We start from the raw sequence: 19,738 nt of genomic DNA, 5'->3' as shown, positions 1-19,738 counted from the left end.
TAAAATAAAACGAACATTTTACAGTCAAATTTGTAAAGAAAATAAGCAAAGAAATTGAGACTATTGTCACGGTCCAAAGAATAATTTGGCTTACCGACGAAGGTATCGGCCACGTGTAGACAACTGGTTCCGACCCGACAGGGCTGTGTAGTTTTAATTCTTTCGCCATAGCGTATTCTTTCGGTCTGTACTTGTTGATTTCGTCAATATTGATGCGATCGTTCAGGATTTCCCATTTTTATTCACGAATATTTCTGACCTACATTCCAGGCCGACCCTCGATGCCCACGCATATCGGGGAAAGCCGTTTCGTCACGTGCGACTGTTACTTCTATCCGATTGGCCGCCTCGCTGTCAAATGGGGGTACCACGGTTCGCGGCGGCTGCTTTCAAAACAATGGACCAAAAATACTGAAATTCTAAAATTATACGGACATGTCTTGAAGGCGTTAAAGTCCCCTTTTATTCACGTGAAAAATGGTACTTTGTTTCTTTACTAATATGTACTTTTTAATTAGTTGTAAATGTCATACAGAGATATTTCGTGAATTATCACATATTTTCGCGATGTCTGCAGCGATCGCTGTACATAATTTGGCCAAAGGGAAATCACTGAATTTCAATAGGACCATAATATGGATTCGTTTAGGAAGTTTATGTTCTTTAGATCTATCAAAATTATTAATGATAATTCATGATTTCTGAATGCATGTTTTAGACAGCATCAAGATTAATTCTCGACATGTGAAAACTCTAGAAATATTCTGTATATAATCAAAAGAAAGTTTGGTATAGATTAACATCTGCACCAAGATAGAGAAAATAAAACGTATTTGAATAATTTCTGTTATTCTTATTAAAACGCACTGCATCAACAATTTTACATAACTTATTATCATACTGGAAACCAGTCACAAAATGATAACTGTTTCAAATTGAAAAGCTTGAACTTTGAAAATTTCAAACCTAACAGAATCGCATTAGGCCAGTAGCCAAAGGAATTCTGTGTCTTTGCGTGTGAGTGTTGGGCAATGAGGACTTAATGTAAAAAGTTAATGTTCCAATTCCAAATTTAATTACAATAGACTTTAGTTATACAATATTTTCAAAACTCATAATAATACAAAAAAAAAAAAAAATGAAATAAAAAATAAAAATTAAAAAAAAATCTGGTCCAGGTGAGGTTTGAACTCACGACCTCTGGATTACAACCAGGGTTCTCACTAGCAATTTGAAGTTTCAGTCCTGGGACTCCCAAAGCTGAAAAAGTTGCAGTCCCAACTACTGACTAGACTGACGGACAGACTTAAACTTTGACCAAAACACAGGCCTCTATCGTACTGTCAAATTAAGTAAATTAAATGTAGACTGACAGACATTTTGTAATCACAATTCTTCACCCAAATATTGTTCAGGTGAGATAAAAAGGTAAATGTAAAATAGGTAAAATGTAGTCAAAAATTAATGTAGGACAAAATCACCCCTGGACCCCCCACCCCCACTGTTTCTGGTCTTCCTGGATGAAGTCCTCCTGTGAAATTATCAAGGTGGACAAAATCCCCCTTGTGAAAATACCAAGTTGGACAAAATCCCTCGTGATAATTTGTTTCTTTACCTTTTCATTTCAGGAAATGGAAACGTATATAAACATACAGTGAAAAGAAAATATATGAACAATTATACTTTTATTTTGATACTTATTAAAAGCATAACGTTAAAACATTCGGTCTAAAATACATTAAGAATGCACAGTATGTCTATGATCAACATATTAATAAATGCTTCTTCAGTAACATCAGCGACTTTGCAGAAAAATAATCACGTTACTAAGACCGAAATCGACAGCATCTTAAAATTACTCGGACACTCATAATTAAGCCTAATTATCACTTTTTCTAAAAACATCTTGAAAACTGCCTGATAATTAGTATGTGAGAAAACAATCGAAGTTACTTCAAACACCACGTAATCCGCCGTTAACATTTTTGAATTAGAAATTGTCACCTATGCAATCACGCCGACAATCACATGTATTCGAGTTGATCATACATATGCCGCCTGTCTCGCAGTGTAGTGGAAACGGGCAACGCTGATTGACTATACGCGGCCATTGGTGACAAGCGAGTAACTCCGCCCACATGTTTTGCTCTCGAGTCAAACCTTGTGTATTCGCAGATTTACCTAATCAATTAATTTTTATTGCGTCTCACTGCAGAAACGTGCGTCTGGGGACTCCCAAGCTGCAATAAACATGCGTATACCAGGACCAATTATGCGTACAGGGATGCCGATTTCGGCGTTTCCGAGAACCCTGACAACGCGAGCTCGCTAACCACTACAACATTATGGAGTTATGACATCATGAGACAAACATAAGTTTATATATTAAAGTTCAGGAATGGCAGCGTGACGAAAGTCGTTTCAAAATGAAAATATTGTGTTTTATTTCTTTTTTTCTACGTAGAAAATGTATTTAGCATTGAATTCTTATTATCAAATGCTCATTTTCATTTTTATTCAATATTCAAAGCAGTAAGCGAGACGCTTTTGTCAACCGTAAACAGTAAGCGTCTACAGACGTCTTTACTGATTAATTACTATGTGCATAGTGTACTTGAAAAAATCCGAACAACACCGATTCCAAAAAGTACCACGAATTTTCAACTCGATAGTATACACAGTTAGATCTCTCTATTCATTTTCTTTTTCATACGTTTAACCGTAATGCGATGCTGTCGGCGCCGCAAAGCGGCGCCGGTAGCTCTGCTATTATAATGATATAGGTTATACTATCCTAGCATTTAAGCTTTTGATTTATTACATTCTCAGCAGGAAAGATTCGTCCAAGACCTATCCTTAAAAGGTAGCAAATGCAAGTTTCGGACTTTCAAATGCAGACCACAAAGAATATTGGAAAATGCAGACCGCATAGAATATGTTGCTCATTCACTGTACATTAATGGGGATCACCTAAAACCCGTGACAGTCTTGAATTCAGTGATGTCCGTGACAACATAGATCTGTGACATACACCTAATATCCTTGAAATTTTTTGTGATGGACTAGTTAATGTACTAAACCCTGTGACTCTCTTATACACAAGATTCGTGTCTTCTGATTTTGTCTGTTTCGGCCATTTTTCTAAACTACACTTGGTTTAGCTCTCAAGAAAGGACGATCCTGACTTTCAAGTTTGAATTTCTGTGTGACATTGGCTGTGAAACTTGTTCATTTCCAATATACTGAATTACAAATGGACCGCGTAGCCCGCCCGCTTAGCTCAGTAGGTAAGAGCGTTGGTCTACGGATCACGGGGTCGTGAGTTCGATCCTCGGGCGGGGCGTATGTTCTCCATGACTATTTGATAAACGACATTGTGTCTGAAATCATTAGTCCTCCACCTCTGGTTCATGTGGGGAAGTTGGCAGTTACATGCAGCACAGCTTTGTACTGGTACAGAATCCAGGTTAGGTTAACTGCCCGCTGTTACACGACAGAAATACTGTTGAAAAACGGCGTTAAACCCAAAACAAACAAACAAATACAAATGGACCGTTGGTACAGTCCGGCTTGTGATAAACAAATTTCACAAATTCTTTTGAAGCTTCTTTTCTTCAGTCTTGGATTTCAGCGTGGTACGCTAAAGTTTAGCTCAAGTTCAAAACTGGGTTACCTGAGATATTAAACTAGGTCAGGTCAGGTCTTCTCGGTCTTTGTGAGTTTTAGATACTTTTGTGATACTTGGTCAGAATGTCTGCCTGTTTAAAATCTAGGAGAAATTTGTAAGAGGATTTCAGGACTAAATGTACTGAAATATGACAGCGTTCGCAGTCATATGATGCAATAAAACATATACCCTTCAATTTGTGATGTCAGGAAGATATAGTAGCCAGGCTAAACTAAAAGATAAAAAAGAGCTGTCTAATGACAGCGTGCTTAACTATTTGAAGCCCTTCCACATAATACTAGCTTACATACAAAAGCTATAGCAAAATTCTTTAAGATGAAAAAAGTGGCATAATTTTGCTAAAATGTGAGCCAGAGTTATGCCACTTGAGGTAATCTTAAGATGCCAAAGATATGTGGAGAGTCTGAAAACACCTGGTCACGTAATGCGCTTACATGCAAAACTGTCTATGAAAAAGAGGCATAATTAAATTGCATGCTAAATTGTGATTAAGATAATACAAAGTACAATTTCCAGTTCCTTTTAAGATTATATTTAAAGTAAAGAGAAAGTAACCAAGCTCACATCATAACTGCATCATAAAAATCCATAATAATCATTACTAAGTCCTTTTAAATCAAAAGTATATTAGTTGGCTGATACACAAATTGTACAATATCGAAAGATTTATATCAAATTAATTCACAAAATTAAACTGTCAGATTTTCCTCTGAGCCTACATGAAGGACTAATGCCGAACACCACCTTTTCTTTAAACTGAAGCCACCATGTGCCTGTGTTTATTTCAAGTCTCCATATGTTTCAGTTAACAGAAGTATATGCATGTTTTTCATTCAAATAGTAAATAATAATTAGTGACAAAGGCAAAGTCAAGAAGGTTTGAGCAACCTTCTCACTCAAATCATAACTTTTGACTTCCTAAACACACAAAGTCGGTAGTCTGTGTTTATGTATGATCTGACGAGTGTCTATATGTTAAAACATTGAAAGGAAAACATTTGCAGAAATTGCATTTTGCAATAGAAGGGACCAGAACATACCGAAAACAATTTTTGCCCCTTAGATGGCTTTAAAAAATCTTTGGTCAGGACCATTTCGATGGGTTGGTCAGGGCACTGCAAACAATTTTTTTAAATATGGCCTCATGATGCCGAAGTCATGTGTGAAGTTTGAAATAATTTTGGTTACATGCAAAACTTAACCTGAAATACAAAGTAAAAAAGGGGCATAATTTTGACAAAATAAAAGCTAGAGTTATGTAACTTGTCATGGGAGTTCATCTAGTGATGCTGAAGATATGTGTGAAGTTTGAAAGCATTTGGCTTAGTAGATTATGAGAAACCTGCTTACATGCAAAACTTTAACCTAAAATTCTAAGGACGTAAGTTTGACAAAATAAAAGCTAGCGTTATGTAACTTATCCTGGGTGGTCATCTCATGATGCCGAAAACATGTGTGAAGTTTGAAAGCATTTGGCTTAGTAGTTTATGAGAAACCTGCTTACATGCAAAACTTCAACTTGAACTTTTGTGGCGCTGATGCCAATGAAAGGGTAATAACAAAAGCTATACAAGTTGAAAAGTTTCAAATAGTCTAGCTAAAAAGGATAGTTACTTAGCAATTGCCAGCTACTCAGCAAACAGACTAAGGCTTAGGCTAGACTGACTAGTTCATCATTTCAATTTGATTTGTTAAGTCTTCTGCAAGGGGTGCCAAACAGTTGAAGTGTTCATATTCTGAGACCAGACATAGGTGTTGTAAACCTTTGTTTTAATTCTTTATTCATTTACAGTCATTATTTTATAAATGCATTTTTCTTTTCAGCGGCGTTCTCATGCTCCAAGCCAGCTAGGTCTTGTACCGAAAAGGAAATCTGATGAATTTTATGACAGTGAAAGGAGAAAAGATCTTGTAGGGAACAAGGTATACAAGTTCCTGTAGTGACCCTCAACCAAAGTTCCTCCAAGCCATATTGTTTTTTTGAAAACCAGGTTGGGACTTGTTTTCTCTGTATGGCTGTATGGGAAAAAGAATAAAAATCTTCTCCTCAGAAACCACTGTCCCATTTTAAAATAAATTTTTTCAAATGTATCATAAATGTTCTTTTATCAAACTCCTTGAAGTCATGTTAAAAATAATCATGGAAATGAGGGGGCAGGACCAGTTTTCTCTGTTTGGTTGTATGGAAAGCTTTAAAAATCTCCCAAACTTTCAGTCCAATTATAAAATATTTTACACAAATATTCTGTAGTTTTGCCTTTTCCAGAATTGTTCAAGCCACCTGTGAAACTCGGATGAATGATCTACATGTAGGACTATCATCTATACTTCTTGTAATCACATTTGATTACATTTATATTTTATAACAAAGGTTGTTTCCTTGTTCTTGATTTGATGTATAAGATGTAAATCTTCCATTTCTGAGAACAAGTCATATATGGTGACTTACTGGATATTTTGGCTGAATCCTTAGTCTTCCTCAGCAAAGTGCTTGGTCAGTGCAAGGTATCATATGACATAGGTAGTTTAGGTGGCAAGAAGACAGTTGTTACTGGAGGTAACTCTAACTCCTAATCCAAGTTGAGTGACCGGCATTACCATTTTGATGGCTACTACCTCTTTGACATGCCTCTTGCTGTGATGGTCCTCAGATGTTAAGGCCTTGTTGTTTTAAGATTTGATGATTGACCAGTAAAATTAAGAGTTTATAAATGGCCTAGTTGGACAAAGCCTCATATACTATCAAGCAGGGAATACTTTACGAAATGCAGTTACACTTTTGCATATAGAGATTAATGGTATATAGTGAATTGTGAAATATCAGGTACATGGAATGGTATATTTTATTTGGTGATAAGATTGAAATACCGTAATTCTACTACTATGAAAAGTTTCATTAAAATCTACATTGTGGAACTTTTTCTATATGCAAAATCTCATCAAAAGTGTTATTATCCGCAGGAGCCCATTGTGAAAATTGACCAGAGGGCAGTATTTTCAAATTGGTCTAACAAAAAAATCAAGCACAAGGTGGAAAAATATTGTTTCAGACATGCATAATACCTTAAAAGCTTCTTTAACTTTAAGTTCACAATTGATTGATATATGTTTTTTTAGACAAAGAAGCACCGTGTTTTAGAAGTTAGCAGCCCGCAGCAGTATATGTCACCATACAGGAAACCTTTAGAGAGTATACAAAATGTTCCAGATAATACAAGCACTGGATTGTCTAGTCATGTAAGTTATGCAGGGTTTTCCCTAGGAAATTTATTTTGAGGGACATCATGTTCCCCCAAATTTATTTTTCTGGAAAAAGAGACTATTTTGGGGGACATGTTTGGATTTGCTTGAATACTTTGATACTCTTTTGGGCTTTTAATAGTTTAAATTGATTGAAATTAACTTTTAATTAATTTGGAAAATTGTTTTTTTGGGAAAACTCATGCCCCTCTTTGCTAAGAAAAGGGGGACATGGACCTCGAAAAGTGGTAAATTTACCACCTTTTTGGGGGCTACAGAAAACCTTGGTTATGTCAGTCAGTCAGGTCCAGATAACTCTTGGCACTTCAGCAGTTATACTTACCATAGATTACCTCCACTGTTGTAGTGTATTTTCATTGAGATTGTGGAAACATGACATGTACTGATTATGATAGAGAGATGTCCTGCTCACCACAGCATGAGCATCCACACCCTGGTCTAAGTTTCAGTGTGTATAATATAAAATTGATCACAGTTAACTGGAAAATTTGTCAGAATTTAAAAGACATTTTTTTTAATTCATACAAAAAAGATGTTGGTAAGAGACTTTTAATATTTCAGGAAGCATTTATCAGGAAAATACTCTCCAAGCCATTCAAGGTTCCAATTCCAAATTATACAGGTGAGAAGGTTTTGTGTTATGTTTGAAGCAACAGTACAAAATGTATATTAATTGCAGTGACACTGTATTATTTGGTTCTATTCATTATAATTTATATGTATTGCTAGGTGATGTTTCCCATTCTTTTGAAGTAGATTGTTACACATTCACTGAATGGCTTGCCAGTCAATAGTCAAACCCATTTACATGATGATTTACTTCAGGTTCAAGTGACCAGTTGTAAGTGTTGGACAATTGACTAAAAAGCCATTCCATAAAGAGATTCTTATATGAGTGTCTTTTCATATTGAATTTATAATCCAAGGCTGTATTGAGCATTTTATCATTTTAGCTTGACTGTTGACAAATAAGGAGTGCAGTTGTACTTATTCTGGCATTTGGGTTGCATTCAGATTAAAGTTTTATGGCAAGCTTCTCAGTTCTTAACCCTTAACCTGCTTTATTTCTATAATGGACTGGTCCATCTTTCAAATTTGGACAGTACCACTTATTACTCAAAGGGGTTTTCACTGATAATTTACTGACTGAATAGCGAACAGTGCAGACCATGATCAGACTGCACGGATGTGCAGGCTGATCTTGGTCTGCACTGGTCGCAAAGGCAGAATCATCTGCAGCCAGCAGGCTAAGGGTTAACTGTTGCTCCTATGATTATTAAACCTTCTAAGTAAGGAGCAGAATCCTTTGCTTTAGGGCTAAGTTACCCATACATCAAGGTCACTGGGTTCATGTTTTTGATAATGTTTGTTAAAATTTTAACCCTGTACTCCCACTTCTTACTGCTATCTTAACCTGATTTATAAATCATTTAAAGTAGTCGATGTACAGTTGTCAGCATCATGTTATTTCAGATACTTCTCACACTTGCACACTGCCAGCATTAACAACGTCTTGTATATGCTGCATATTGTTACATGTATCGTCACAAATGTTCTATTGTTTTGGGTCGCAATTCCTGAATCTCTCGTAGAAAATCTGCAATGCCACTTACAAACTAGTATCTGAGAAACATTGTGGTGCCTCTCAACATGTTGCAACTTCTTTTAGAGTATATGGAATAGTTATTCCATATTCTACACATTATCTGATGACTATCTGTTGTGCCTTGGCATCTTCCTATGTCACCATTTTTAGCTTGTCTGATTTTTGAAAAATAATTTGCGAGGTATTGTTGTCACTTGATCGTTGGCGTTGTCGTTGGTTAAAATTTTTGTTTAGGTCCACCTTTCCTCAACCACCATAAGAGCTACAGCTTTGAAACTTTGCACAATTGTTTATCATCATTAGATGACTTTGTAGACCAAGAACCATAACTCTTACTTGCATTTTGTGAGAATTACGGTCCTTTTTATACTTAAAAAATTAGAGTTTCTTGTTTTAAATTTTTGTTTAGGTCCACCTTTTCTGAAAAACTATAAGAGCTACAGCTTTGAAACTTTGCACACTTGTTAATAATCATTAGTTGACTGTATAGGTCAAGAACCATAACTGATACGCATTTTGTTAGAATTATGGCCCTGTTTGTACTAAGAAATTCTGAACTATAACTATTTCTTACTGACCAGCACTTGCAGACGAGCGATGGCACCCAGGACGGTGCTCTTGTTACATGATATGTTTGATCACTCGTGTGCATGAAACCAAAACTGTTCAACAATTAATGATGTCAGTTATTTGAAATTAGGCAGCATGCCTTCAGAATGAATTATGCTAACATAGATCTGAACATTTAGCGGAAATGTTGACAATATATGTTCTTATAACAGTTTGAAGATGGATCACAAGTTCCTATATTGTTGCACTTCATTGGTTGCACAGCTCACATGTATCGTACCTCAATAAAAGCTCAAAAATAACTTTTTGTAATTTTAAAAAAAAATAATTTATAGTTTCTTGCAAATAGACAAAATACTCATTTATGTAAAATAAATGCAATCAGACATCATTAGAACCAATTTATTCCAAGAGTCTGTGATTTTTGGGGTAACCCTCGTACATAGATGTACATTTCTCACAATTACTTATATCTTGTGTGGCATCTTATGTTCCCTGCATCCAGCCATAGATTTTATTTTGCTCCTATGATGAAACTCTTTTCATCTTTTTTATCTTTCATTTCTGCTGTAGGGTCTTCATTCAATAAAGCTCTCGGAGTTAGAAGACAAGGGGCCAGACAACCTCTACATGACCCTTTTGAAGAAAGAGCACTGGTTCTATATATACCACCAGAGTTGTCTGCTCATGATCAACTTAAAGTTGATATGTAAGTTTAATTACAAAATGTAACACTTGCAGGGGGATACATTTAATTTGGGTAAAATGTTGATTTATCGTACCTCAATAAAAGCTCAAAAATAACTTTTTGCAGTTTTTAAAAAAAAATAATTTATAGTTTCTTTAACCATATGAAAAAATGATGTGCTTAACCGTCAGAAAAAAACAGTCATTCTCAAACTTGTACCTTTTGTTCCTATCCTTGGAAAAGGGTCCTTTTGGTACATTTGTTGAAAGGGGTCCTTGACAGAATTTCTCAAATGACAAAGGAGATTTTACATAGGAAAATCTTAAAAAATCTTCTTCTCAAAAACCAGAAGCCCTAGAGCTTAGATATTTGATATGTAGCATTGCCTGGTGGACCTCTACATTTGTTCAAATCATGACCCCCGGGGTCAAAATCGATCCCGCCCCAGGGGTCACTTGATTTTACATAGGAAAATCTTCAACAATTTTCCAAAAATAAAGGCCTAGAGCTTAGATATTTCACATGTAGCATTGCCTAGTGGACTTCTACAAAATTTATTCAAATCATGACCCCCGGGGTCAAAATTGACCTCGCTCCAGGGGTCACTTGATTTTACATAGGAAAAGCTTCAAAAAATTTCTAAAAATAAACCAGAAGGCCTAGGTCTTAGATATTTAACATGTAGCATTGCCTAGTAGACTTCTACAAAATTTGTTCAAATCATGACCTCCGAGGGTCAAATTGACCCCGCCCCATGGGGTTAGTTGATTGTAGATAGAAAAGTCTTCAATATTTTCAAAAAATTAACCAGAAGGCCTAGAGCTTAGATATTTGACATGTAGCATTGCCTAGTGGACCTCTATAAAATGTGTTCAAATCTGGACCCCCAGGGTCAAATTGACCCAGCCTAAGGGTTACTTTATTGTACATAGGGAAATCTTCATAAATTTGCTAAAAATAAACCAGAAGGCCTAGATCTTAGATATATGATATGTAACATTGCCTAGTAGACTTCTACAAACTTTGTTCAAATCATGACCCCCGGGGTAAAATAGGCCCCGCCCCAGGGGTTACATGATTGTACATTGGAAAATCATCCAAAAAATTTCTAAAAATCATCATTTTAACATTTAAAACATGTAGCTCATATTACTCAGGTGAGCGATCCAGGGTCATTATGACCCTCTTGTTTATTATTGGCTGTAGGGAAAAACCCAAGACCACTTTACTGTGGTATAACATGGATGGTACTTCCAATTTTTAGGTGTATTTTGACATAACTCTACCTGGTAAGGATTTTTTTTTGTGGACTTAGAAATTTTGTTTGGGATTTCTTCCCTTTGTCGTTCCTGTCCTTTAGGCTTCAACAGTCAAGTTTTTAAAATTTTGCTCCCATCCTCTTCTGATATAACCTTTCGGGCATATATTGCCCCACTTGGCGGAGCTCTCGTTATACCATATTATAGTCATAGATATTATGTGTACATTTTTATATATTTGCAGAAATTCCGAATCCTAGTAAGGTTTTCATTGATTTAGTCATTTTTTCCATTAGTCTGCCAAATGTAGTTTTTAAAAAGTTGCCATTTGCAATTAAATCTAAGGGAGACAATTATCTTATAGAAGTGAATATAATGGCTATGATTTTTACAAGATTCATTCATAAAAGAGAACGTAAATTGTAAAATGAATTCCTCACAATCCTTGGTAAAGGAACAACATTTGAGCCGTGCCTTTGAAAATTGCTGTTTGTAAAGAAATAAAAATAACATGTTAAAAACAGTGTTAAATTGAGTTATGTGATCTTTCAGCACTGGGACTTTATAAGTGCATCAAAGCAGAGATATTTAACAGTTCTTTGAAAATGGTGTCGCCCCTTCTTGCAGTCTTATTTCGAAATACATTAGTAAATTAACAATGTTTAGTAGAATAATATATGTGTTTTATATGCTGTTCAGTTTTTATGTAAAACAATTCTGTGATTTGGTGCTGTTTGAATTTCTTGTAAACAAATATTTGTGCAGTTGTTAAGTAAAGAAAAAACAGAGGTCTACATATATTTGCTACAGGTATAAAAATGTTATGTATTGGCTTCTGGCTTTGTACACTGTTTATTGTGTTTACTGCCAGTGTTATTTAAGACAAGAAAAACAGAGCTCTACTAGGTACATGCAAAAAAAACCTCAACTATGTATGTGCCATTGCTTTGTTGGGTTAGGATAGGGTTATTGCCTGTACGCCAGTTATATTTAGTTGTATGTATTTTGCAGAGAGAAGCAACCAGTGCATGTTGTTGTGGATCCAATCCTGTCTAAGGTGCTGCGACCACATCAGAGAGAAGTGAGTTCATTGTTCAATTTAATGGGAACATCAACAATTTGAAACCATTTAAAACCATCTACTGTGCTGCCATTATTATCTTATAAGCCATCTACTGTGCTAGTTGGCAGGGCTCCAGATAATTTTTTTGGCCAATGAGTATTTACTCCACATATTTTTTTTGTGAATGAGTAAAATGCTATAATCTGAAATTGACTAGAAGTAATTTTACTCCTGGAAATTTATAATTGTGAAAAAACCAGAAATCAGTTTTATAACATATTTATTGGGTGGATATCCGGGCACTTCAGCGTATCGCGTTGTGTAGCAACAAGCGGAGGTGACAGCAAACGCTAAATTGTAATTGAAAAGCGTTTCATGTTTCATTAGTGCTGGTTGTTTTTCTTTGCTTAAAGTCAAATTTTGGGCAATATTAATAAGTCAGTGAATTTATAATGTAGCATGATGTTCCAAAAATCACTCCAGAGAAAGAGAACTTTCTTTTTTAGGTTTCAGACGTGATATTCATCATTTATCCGTGTAAGCTGCAAGGTCCCATATTTATGACGGATTGGAGGAAAATCATAATTTAAAAATTTAAGTTTTTGCTTCTTTTTTTCCCTTGGCTTGCTTTGGCTTCACACTCACTACCGAATAAAATAGAATATTCAATATACCTTTAGCTATGTTTTGGGGATCAGTTTTGTTGGTTTAAAAAATGCGTAGAGTGTTTGTTCACTTATACATTCTTAGAAAGAGAAATGTTTGTTTATTCCGCACCGGAAGTTGATACTTTAAATAGACACCGCTTTAAAATACACTACCGTACCATCAATATTAATTCCCAACTATCTGATATACGCAGCCATTGAGTGTAAAAAATAGCTTAACCTAGGAGTACCATTCAATGTGGGAGAATTAATGCCGACTGTGCTCTGTCACATAAAGCATCCGGACGGTTCAGATTTTGTTTACGCCAATAAAAAGTCATGGCGTGAGTATCTGTTATTTCATATACGTTTTTATACGCTTAAAAATTATCAGACATGCGTATATGCATTATTTCAAAGCGTAATTTACGCTAATACGCATCTTATCTGGAGCCCAGAGTTGGGCCATTATTATCGGTTATAAGCCATCTGCTGTGCTAGTTGGGCCATTGTTATGGGTTGTAAGCCATCTACTGTGCTAGTCGGGCCATTATTATCGGTTATAAGCCATCTACTGTGCTAGTCGGGCCAATATTATCAGTTATAAGCTATCTACTGTGCTAGTCAGGCCATTATTATCGGTTATAAGCCATCTGCTGTGCTAGTTGGGCCATTGTTATTGGTTATAAGCCACCTTCTGGCTAGTCAGACCATTATTATCAGTTATAATCCATCTACTGTGCTAGTCAGGCCATTACTATTGGTTATAAGCCATCTACTGTGCAAGTCAGGCCATTATTATCGGTTATAAGCCATCTACTGTGCTAGTCAGGCCATTATTATCAGTTATAAGCCATCTACTGTGCTAGTCAGGCCATTATTATCGGTTATAAGCCATCTACTGTGCTAGTCAGGCCATTATTATCGGTTATAAGCCATCTACTGTGCTAGTCAGGCCATTATTATCGGTTATAAGCCATCTACTGGCTAGTCAGACTGTTATGACCAGTTACAAGCCGTCTACTATCTAGTCAGGCCACAATAAATGATGTAAAATAGAAGGAATTCAGCTTGACTTTACATCATACTCTTAAGAAACTTACAGTAGTATTTCTTTAGGACTTGATTTTCAACTTGCCTTATTATGAAGTGCTAATGATTGTTGGAATATCCTTTGCTACAGTGTGACTAAGCGTTCACATTGTTGAAGCACTGCTAATCAAACTTGAACACAGTATATGTGGCGATACGGTCTCGTTCCAAGTTTGGTTATGGGCCGAATCAGACCATTAGGTCAAGAGTTGTGGACCTTGATTCATCAGAAAAATGTCATTTAACAAAATATACCCGATAGCCCCTTCATTTCTACACCAATCCAAATGATATTTTTACAGAATTGGTATGACCTTAAGATCTTGGTCAGATCCTTTCATAATGGACAAGATCTGAGTAATGGATCAGGAGTTACGTTCCAAATGCCTTTTCACTATATTTAGCCTCGCAACTCCACTTCTTCAGCAACAACAGGATTTGTATACATATACAATCTTGAAAAGGAATTAACAGCTAGATTGGATTGGTTAGCGAATTATGTGCCCTTGATTTATGAAACAATATTTGTTGTTTTTTTATGTGGTGTTTAGTGACCTTGAACTTGTCCCAAAGCTTGCCCAATGTGGTTCTAGGATGATCTATGTATGAAAAGAATTGGAACCACTGCCTTACACTTGCATGATCGTAAGAGGCGATTAATAGGGTCTTAACACTTGGTTTTGCTGTAACTCTGTGATTTCAGCAGGTATGCAGATTTTGATTCCATACCCCATGTTTTTATTTCGATGTAAATGAGATGTGAAACCAAAATTTGTAGTCCTGTTTGGTGCCATATAACCTATACTGTGTTGGTGTGCCGTAAAACCCAAATAATAAATAAATATCCGAAAGCTTAGGAGTAATGATCTTCAAGAAGTCAAATTTCTCATACTATTCTTACTATTTTGAATTGTGATGATTCTCCTTGTATGTGTAGAATAAAAGCCTGGTCTTTAACTATACTATGATACCAACATGTGTTATTTTTTTCAGGGAGTTAAGTTTATGTATGATTGTGTGGTTGGAGTGCAGATACCAGAAAATTATGGCTGTATCATGGCAGATGAAATGGTAATATCTACAAACAAAACATGTTTTATGTGTTATATTTGCTGGCCCTGTATTTTAATTATTTAGGTTTTAGTTAATTATTAAATGTCAGTCAAGGCGAAGATTATTTCCCCTTACTGCAAAAATGTCAAACTTATTTGTTGTTAACAAATAGTCTGCACTGTTCGCTATTCAGTCAGTAAATTTTCAGTGAACACCCCTTCGAATAATAAATGGTATTGTCCAAATTGAATAATGGACCAGTCCATTTTAGAAATTTAGCAGGCTAAGGGTTAAAACATTTACTGGTATATACACAGGGATGAAATGCAGTACGTTCCTGTTTCTTTTTGTTACATGCATTAGAGATTTAAATGTATACAAGTATAAAAACAAATGTAGTTTATCTTCTGGTGCATTCAGTGAAAGAAAGTGAATTACTACTTGACATATGAATGAAGTATTATATGTTTTTGCAAGCACCGCCATACTTTCAATATTTAAGGTGATGTAGGGATGAGTATAATCAGAAATTTTGTATTAAGGTATATTATGGTGCAGCAACTCCATATCATGATATGTATCTTAATATATTATCATCTGAAAAGTTGTACATCATGAAGTTCAAAGTAGAAATGTATATGTTTCTATTTGCCTGTATACTAGCACCATAGCGTGAAATGCTAATAAGATTATCAGATATACATGATGAAATTTACAACAAACACTTCCATTGACCAAGCTACGGTACAAGATAAATTTATATTCACTAACATAGGGGCATGTTTATCCTAGTAATTTAGTTATGAATCTGCTGCATCAATTGATGACATGTTGCTGTTTGCTTCAACAAATGATTGAGCCGTGCCATGAGAAAACCAACATAGTGGCTTTGCGACCAGCATGGATCCAGACCAGCCTGCGCATCCGCGCAGTCTGGTCAGGATCCATGCTGTTCGCTTTTAAAGTCTATTGCAACTAGAGCAACCGTTAGCGAACAGCATCGATCATCCCCGCAGTCTGGTCTGGATCCATGCTGGTTGCAAAGCCACTATGTTGGTTTTCTCATGGCACGGCTCATATATAGATGCAGGAAAATTACCTGTACTAGGATTTACTTTTACATGACTCCTACAAATCACCAGTTCATAGTTTATACTGTATGATCAGTCTAAATTCAACACATGCTTACTGTAATAATTTGTCAAAAAATTAAACATACAAGTGTGAAACTTAATTTATGATGTTGTGTGAAAAAAGACTCACTTTATGGCTTGCTGATCAATAGCCAAAACTATAATATTGGCCCTCTGTTCTTAGTTTTGACTATTGACTGGAATATGATTTTAATAATATAAATTTTGTTTGCTAAAATAGTCAAAATCTTTTCATTATACATGTATTTAGAAAATATATAAATCCATTAATTTTTTGAAATGTCTTTTAAATCTCTGAACAGATAAAACACAACTGATTTACAAAAAACTGATATAGGTCATACAAGGGGAAAAATATCTTCTCAATATTTGACCATAGCATACAGCTGAGGTAGACCCCAAAGTAACATGTGTTTTACACAGTATTTCCTGCCCTGCTTGAGGGATATATGTTAAACAAAATGTTGATGTTTGTCTTTAAATTAATGTAATGCTGGTACGATTTGTAAACTTCTATATTACAGGGTTTAGGGAAGACACTCCAGTGTATTACACTGACATGGACCTTGCTGGTATGTTTTTTTTATTTTTAAAATGCACTTTTTAGCTCGACTATTTGAAGAATAGGGGAGCTATCCAACTCGCCCCGGCGTCGTCTTGAGCGTTAGCGTCACACAAATGTCAAAGTTTGCGTACCACCCCAAATATTTTCAAAGTCCATTGAGATATTACTTTCATATTTTGCATACTTGTTTACCATCATGACCCCAGTATGTAAAAAGGAGGAGGCAACTCTATCAAGCATTTTGAATTAATTATGGCCCCTTTTCGACTTAGAATAAATGTTAAAGTTTGCGTACCACCCCAAATATTTTCAAAGTCCATTGAGATATTGCTCTCATATTTTGCATACTTGTTAACCATCATAACCCCATTCTGTAAACAGGAGCAGACAACTCTATCAAGCATTTAGACTGAATTATGGCCCCTTTTCGACTTAGAATATGCTTATTGTAATGTTAAAGTTTGCTTACCACCGCAAATATTTTCAAAGTCCATTGAGATATTGCTTTCATATTTTGCATACTTGTGTACCATCATGACTCCAGTCTGTAAACAGGAGCAGACAACTCTATCAAGCAATTTGACTGAATTATGGCCCCTTTTCGACTTAGAATATGCTTATTGTAATGTTAAAGTTTTACTCATAGCTTATATTATACTATCAAGCACTGAGAATAGTCGAGCCCATTGCCAGCTGACAGCTCTTGTTAATTTTTTTAATTATCAACTCATTGATGTTGGACATAAATGGGAGGTGTTTAGCTTTCCTGCATGTTTGAAACTAAGTTGGTCTGTTTACTTGTAAACCAGAGTAAAGATCTTCCCCTTAGAACTTACTCTGTAAATTGTGTCATCTGAAATGTTTCTACCATACTACAGAAATATCTCATTTCAGTTGTAAAAGTTGAAAGAGAAGCGTACATCAGTATGCCTTTTTACTGACTGTGAGTAATGAAAAATGATGTGTACAAATTAAAAAAACAGATATGCCAAAGAAAATAGAGATGATGAATTTCAAATATTGCAAATCATTAGTTTTCCAGGATTACATGGTTGAGTCTATCCATTAAATTAAGATCCCGGTGAAACAATGAAATTCCCATTGATTTATCTTCAAAGGCCAAACACATGAATTTATAACCCCATGAAATAGCTGTTTGGCCAAAACCATGAACTTTCTTGCCCACAAAATTAAATGATTTTACAGTACTTGATTTGTAGAAATTCATTTGCTGATTTTATAAAACCATTTGAGCCGTGCCATGAGAAAACCAACATAGTGGCTTTGCGACCAGCATGGATCCAGACCAGCCTGCGCATCTGCACAGTCTGATCAGGATCCATGCTGTTCGCTTTCAAAGTCTATTGCAATTAGAGAAACTATTAGCGAACGCTGGATCTATGTTGGTTTTCCCATGGCACGGCTCATTTGTTAAAAATACAGTGAAATACCACTTGCCCAAGCATTAGGGCTGGCTGAAGATAATTAAATGGTGCCCAGTTATTTACGACATTATTGTCTTTGTTTGGATAACACAAACCATGGATAACTGAAACGTGTTGCTCTATCCCTTGTGTGTGAGCAATTGATGTTTTACTGTAGTGATTACATTTCAGCGGCAAAGTCCAGATTGTTGTCCAACATTAGAGAAAGCTGTTATAGTGTGTCCTAGCAGTCTAGTCAAGGTAATTGAATCAATGGTTTATTATAAGATCTGATGAGCATTAGGGCCAAGAATAGTAGACTTAACATGGTCATTAACAGTTATAGTCATATATACTTGCATATAAGGCGGATTGCTTATAAGACGGGGTCCTGAGTTTGCATCAAAATCGGCAGTACTGGTATAAACATTAATGATTTTCAAAGGAGCATAAACAACTGTATAAAACCAGAAGTCTGTTAGGGTTGAAAGTAGTTGTGCTTTGAATATGAATCATAATACTTGTAAAATGCAAACTGTTTTGAAATTCATAATATGTGAAGAAATGCTTCCTGAAATTTTTGCAGAATCAATTAAAATAGTACTCTAGTCTGTACTTTTTATTTGGCTTTTACTCGATACTCTATAGTCTTTTATTACCTTTTGTGTCTAAACAATTTGCTCTAGGTAAAATAGTTTTAATTATGTGAATATATGTGTAACTTACAGGATAAGTTAGGAAGAATTGCTGTAGATACTGTATGTTTGTTATTTGTTAAATGCTGACATGAAACCACAGGAATTTGATATTCAATCAGAAAATAAAAAAAGAATTATATATCTTGAAAAAAAAGACCCCCAACACCAACCCACCCACGCCACCCTCTATACAAATGATTTTTTATACACTCATTTTTCCATGATACATATTTTTTTTTTATTTACTGATTGAATATCAAGTTCCTGTGATGAAACTCACATTAATATATTTTTCAGAATTGGCACAATGAGTTGAACAAATGGTTAGGCAACAAGATAAATGCATTAGCAGTTGATAGCGGCTCAAAGAGTGAAATTGACAGAAATTTGAGTAAGGCTATTTTATTCATATAATTAACTGGACTGTTTTTCAGGCTACTGCAAGTCAGAATAGTTCGATGGCAATGCATGTAAAATTTCCTTAAAGGGAAAGGAGGGTCATTCATACTAACATAGCTTTGTTATATAACTTAAGTTTGTTCAGCAATGAAGAAATATTTATACATACTTGATGCAAATAGTTGTTTGGACATTAGTGACACAATGCAATATGCTAAATTATAAAAACAAAATATTCTGATTAGCTCAGTACCCAAACAAACTGTCCTTAAATTTTAAGAATTTTCAGATCCTCTTTCAAACTCACAGAGATTTCCATATATACCCAAGTTAAACACTGAAAATATAAGAAGAAAGAAGAACTGCAAAAACTGTCTTCAAAATTGTTTTCTAAACTGCCTGAAATTTACACATTTTAAGTACATGTATACAGGAAAGCATTGATCACTCATGGTCATGAGGGAATGAGCAAAATACTCGAGTTTATCAAGGGCCTCAAGCCATCTGTTTACTAACTCAAACATACATGTTGGACAACTAAATTGGAAATTTATGTTCATGTTTCCTTTGT

The 19,738-nt window shown here is 35.3% G+C and overlaps 2 protein-coding genes across 8 annotated transcripts in view; one reads left to right on the top strand and one right to left on the bottom strand.

Annotated features, from left to right (window-relative positions):
* Positions 1–306, bottom strand: part of LOC123525118 (serine-rich adhesin for platelets-like) — a 50,976-nt gene extending 50,670 nt beyond the window's left edge. For all 7 annotated transcript variants that reach the window (XM_053538157.1, XM_053538159.1, XM_053538156.1 and 4 more), the window contains exon 1: positions 95–306. In XM_053538157.1, the coding sequence (XP_053394132.1) occupies positions 95–169 (75 nt within the window). In that variant the 5' untranslated portion in view covers positions 170–306. The remainder of the gene's footprint in view (positions 1–94) is intronic.
* Positions 307–330: 24 nt separating this feature from the next.
* The window catches only part of LOC123525119 (DNA repair and recombination protein RAD54-like), a 36,824-nt gene continuing 17,416 nt past the window's right edge, over positions 331–19,738 (top strand). Inside the window, exons 1-10 of the mRNA XM_045303868.2 lie at positions 331–480; positions 5,513–5,611; positions 6,806–6,925; positions 7,511–7,571; positions 9,699–9,834; positions 12,084–12,153; positions 14,868–14,945; positions 16,606–16,653; positions 18,263–18,331; positions 19,066–19,159. Of these exons, the coding sequence (XP_045159803.2) occupies positions 478–480; positions 5,513–5,611; positions 6,806–6,925; positions 7,511–7,571; positions 9,699–9,834; positions 12,084–12,153; positions 14,868–14,945; positions 16,606–16,653; positions 18,263–18,331; positions 19,066–19,159 (778 nt within the window). The 5' untranslated portion in view covers positions 331–477. The remainder of the gene's footprint in view (positions 481–5,512; positions 5,612–6,805; positions 6,926–7,510; positions 7,572–9,698; positions 9,835–12,083; positions 12,154–14,867; positions 14,946–16,605; positions 16,654–18,262; positions 18,332–19,065; positions 19,160–19,738) is intronic.

This window comes from Mercenaria mercenaria, chromosome 3 (assembly GCF_021730395.1).
Source record: "Mercenaria mercenaria strain notata chromosome 3, MADL_Memer_1, whole genome shotgun sequence".
NCBI lineage: Eukaryota > Metazoa > Mollusca > Bivalvia > Venerida > Veneridae > Mercenaria > Mercenaria mercenaria.
This window is presented reverse-complemented; position numbering and strand designations above follow the sequence as displayed.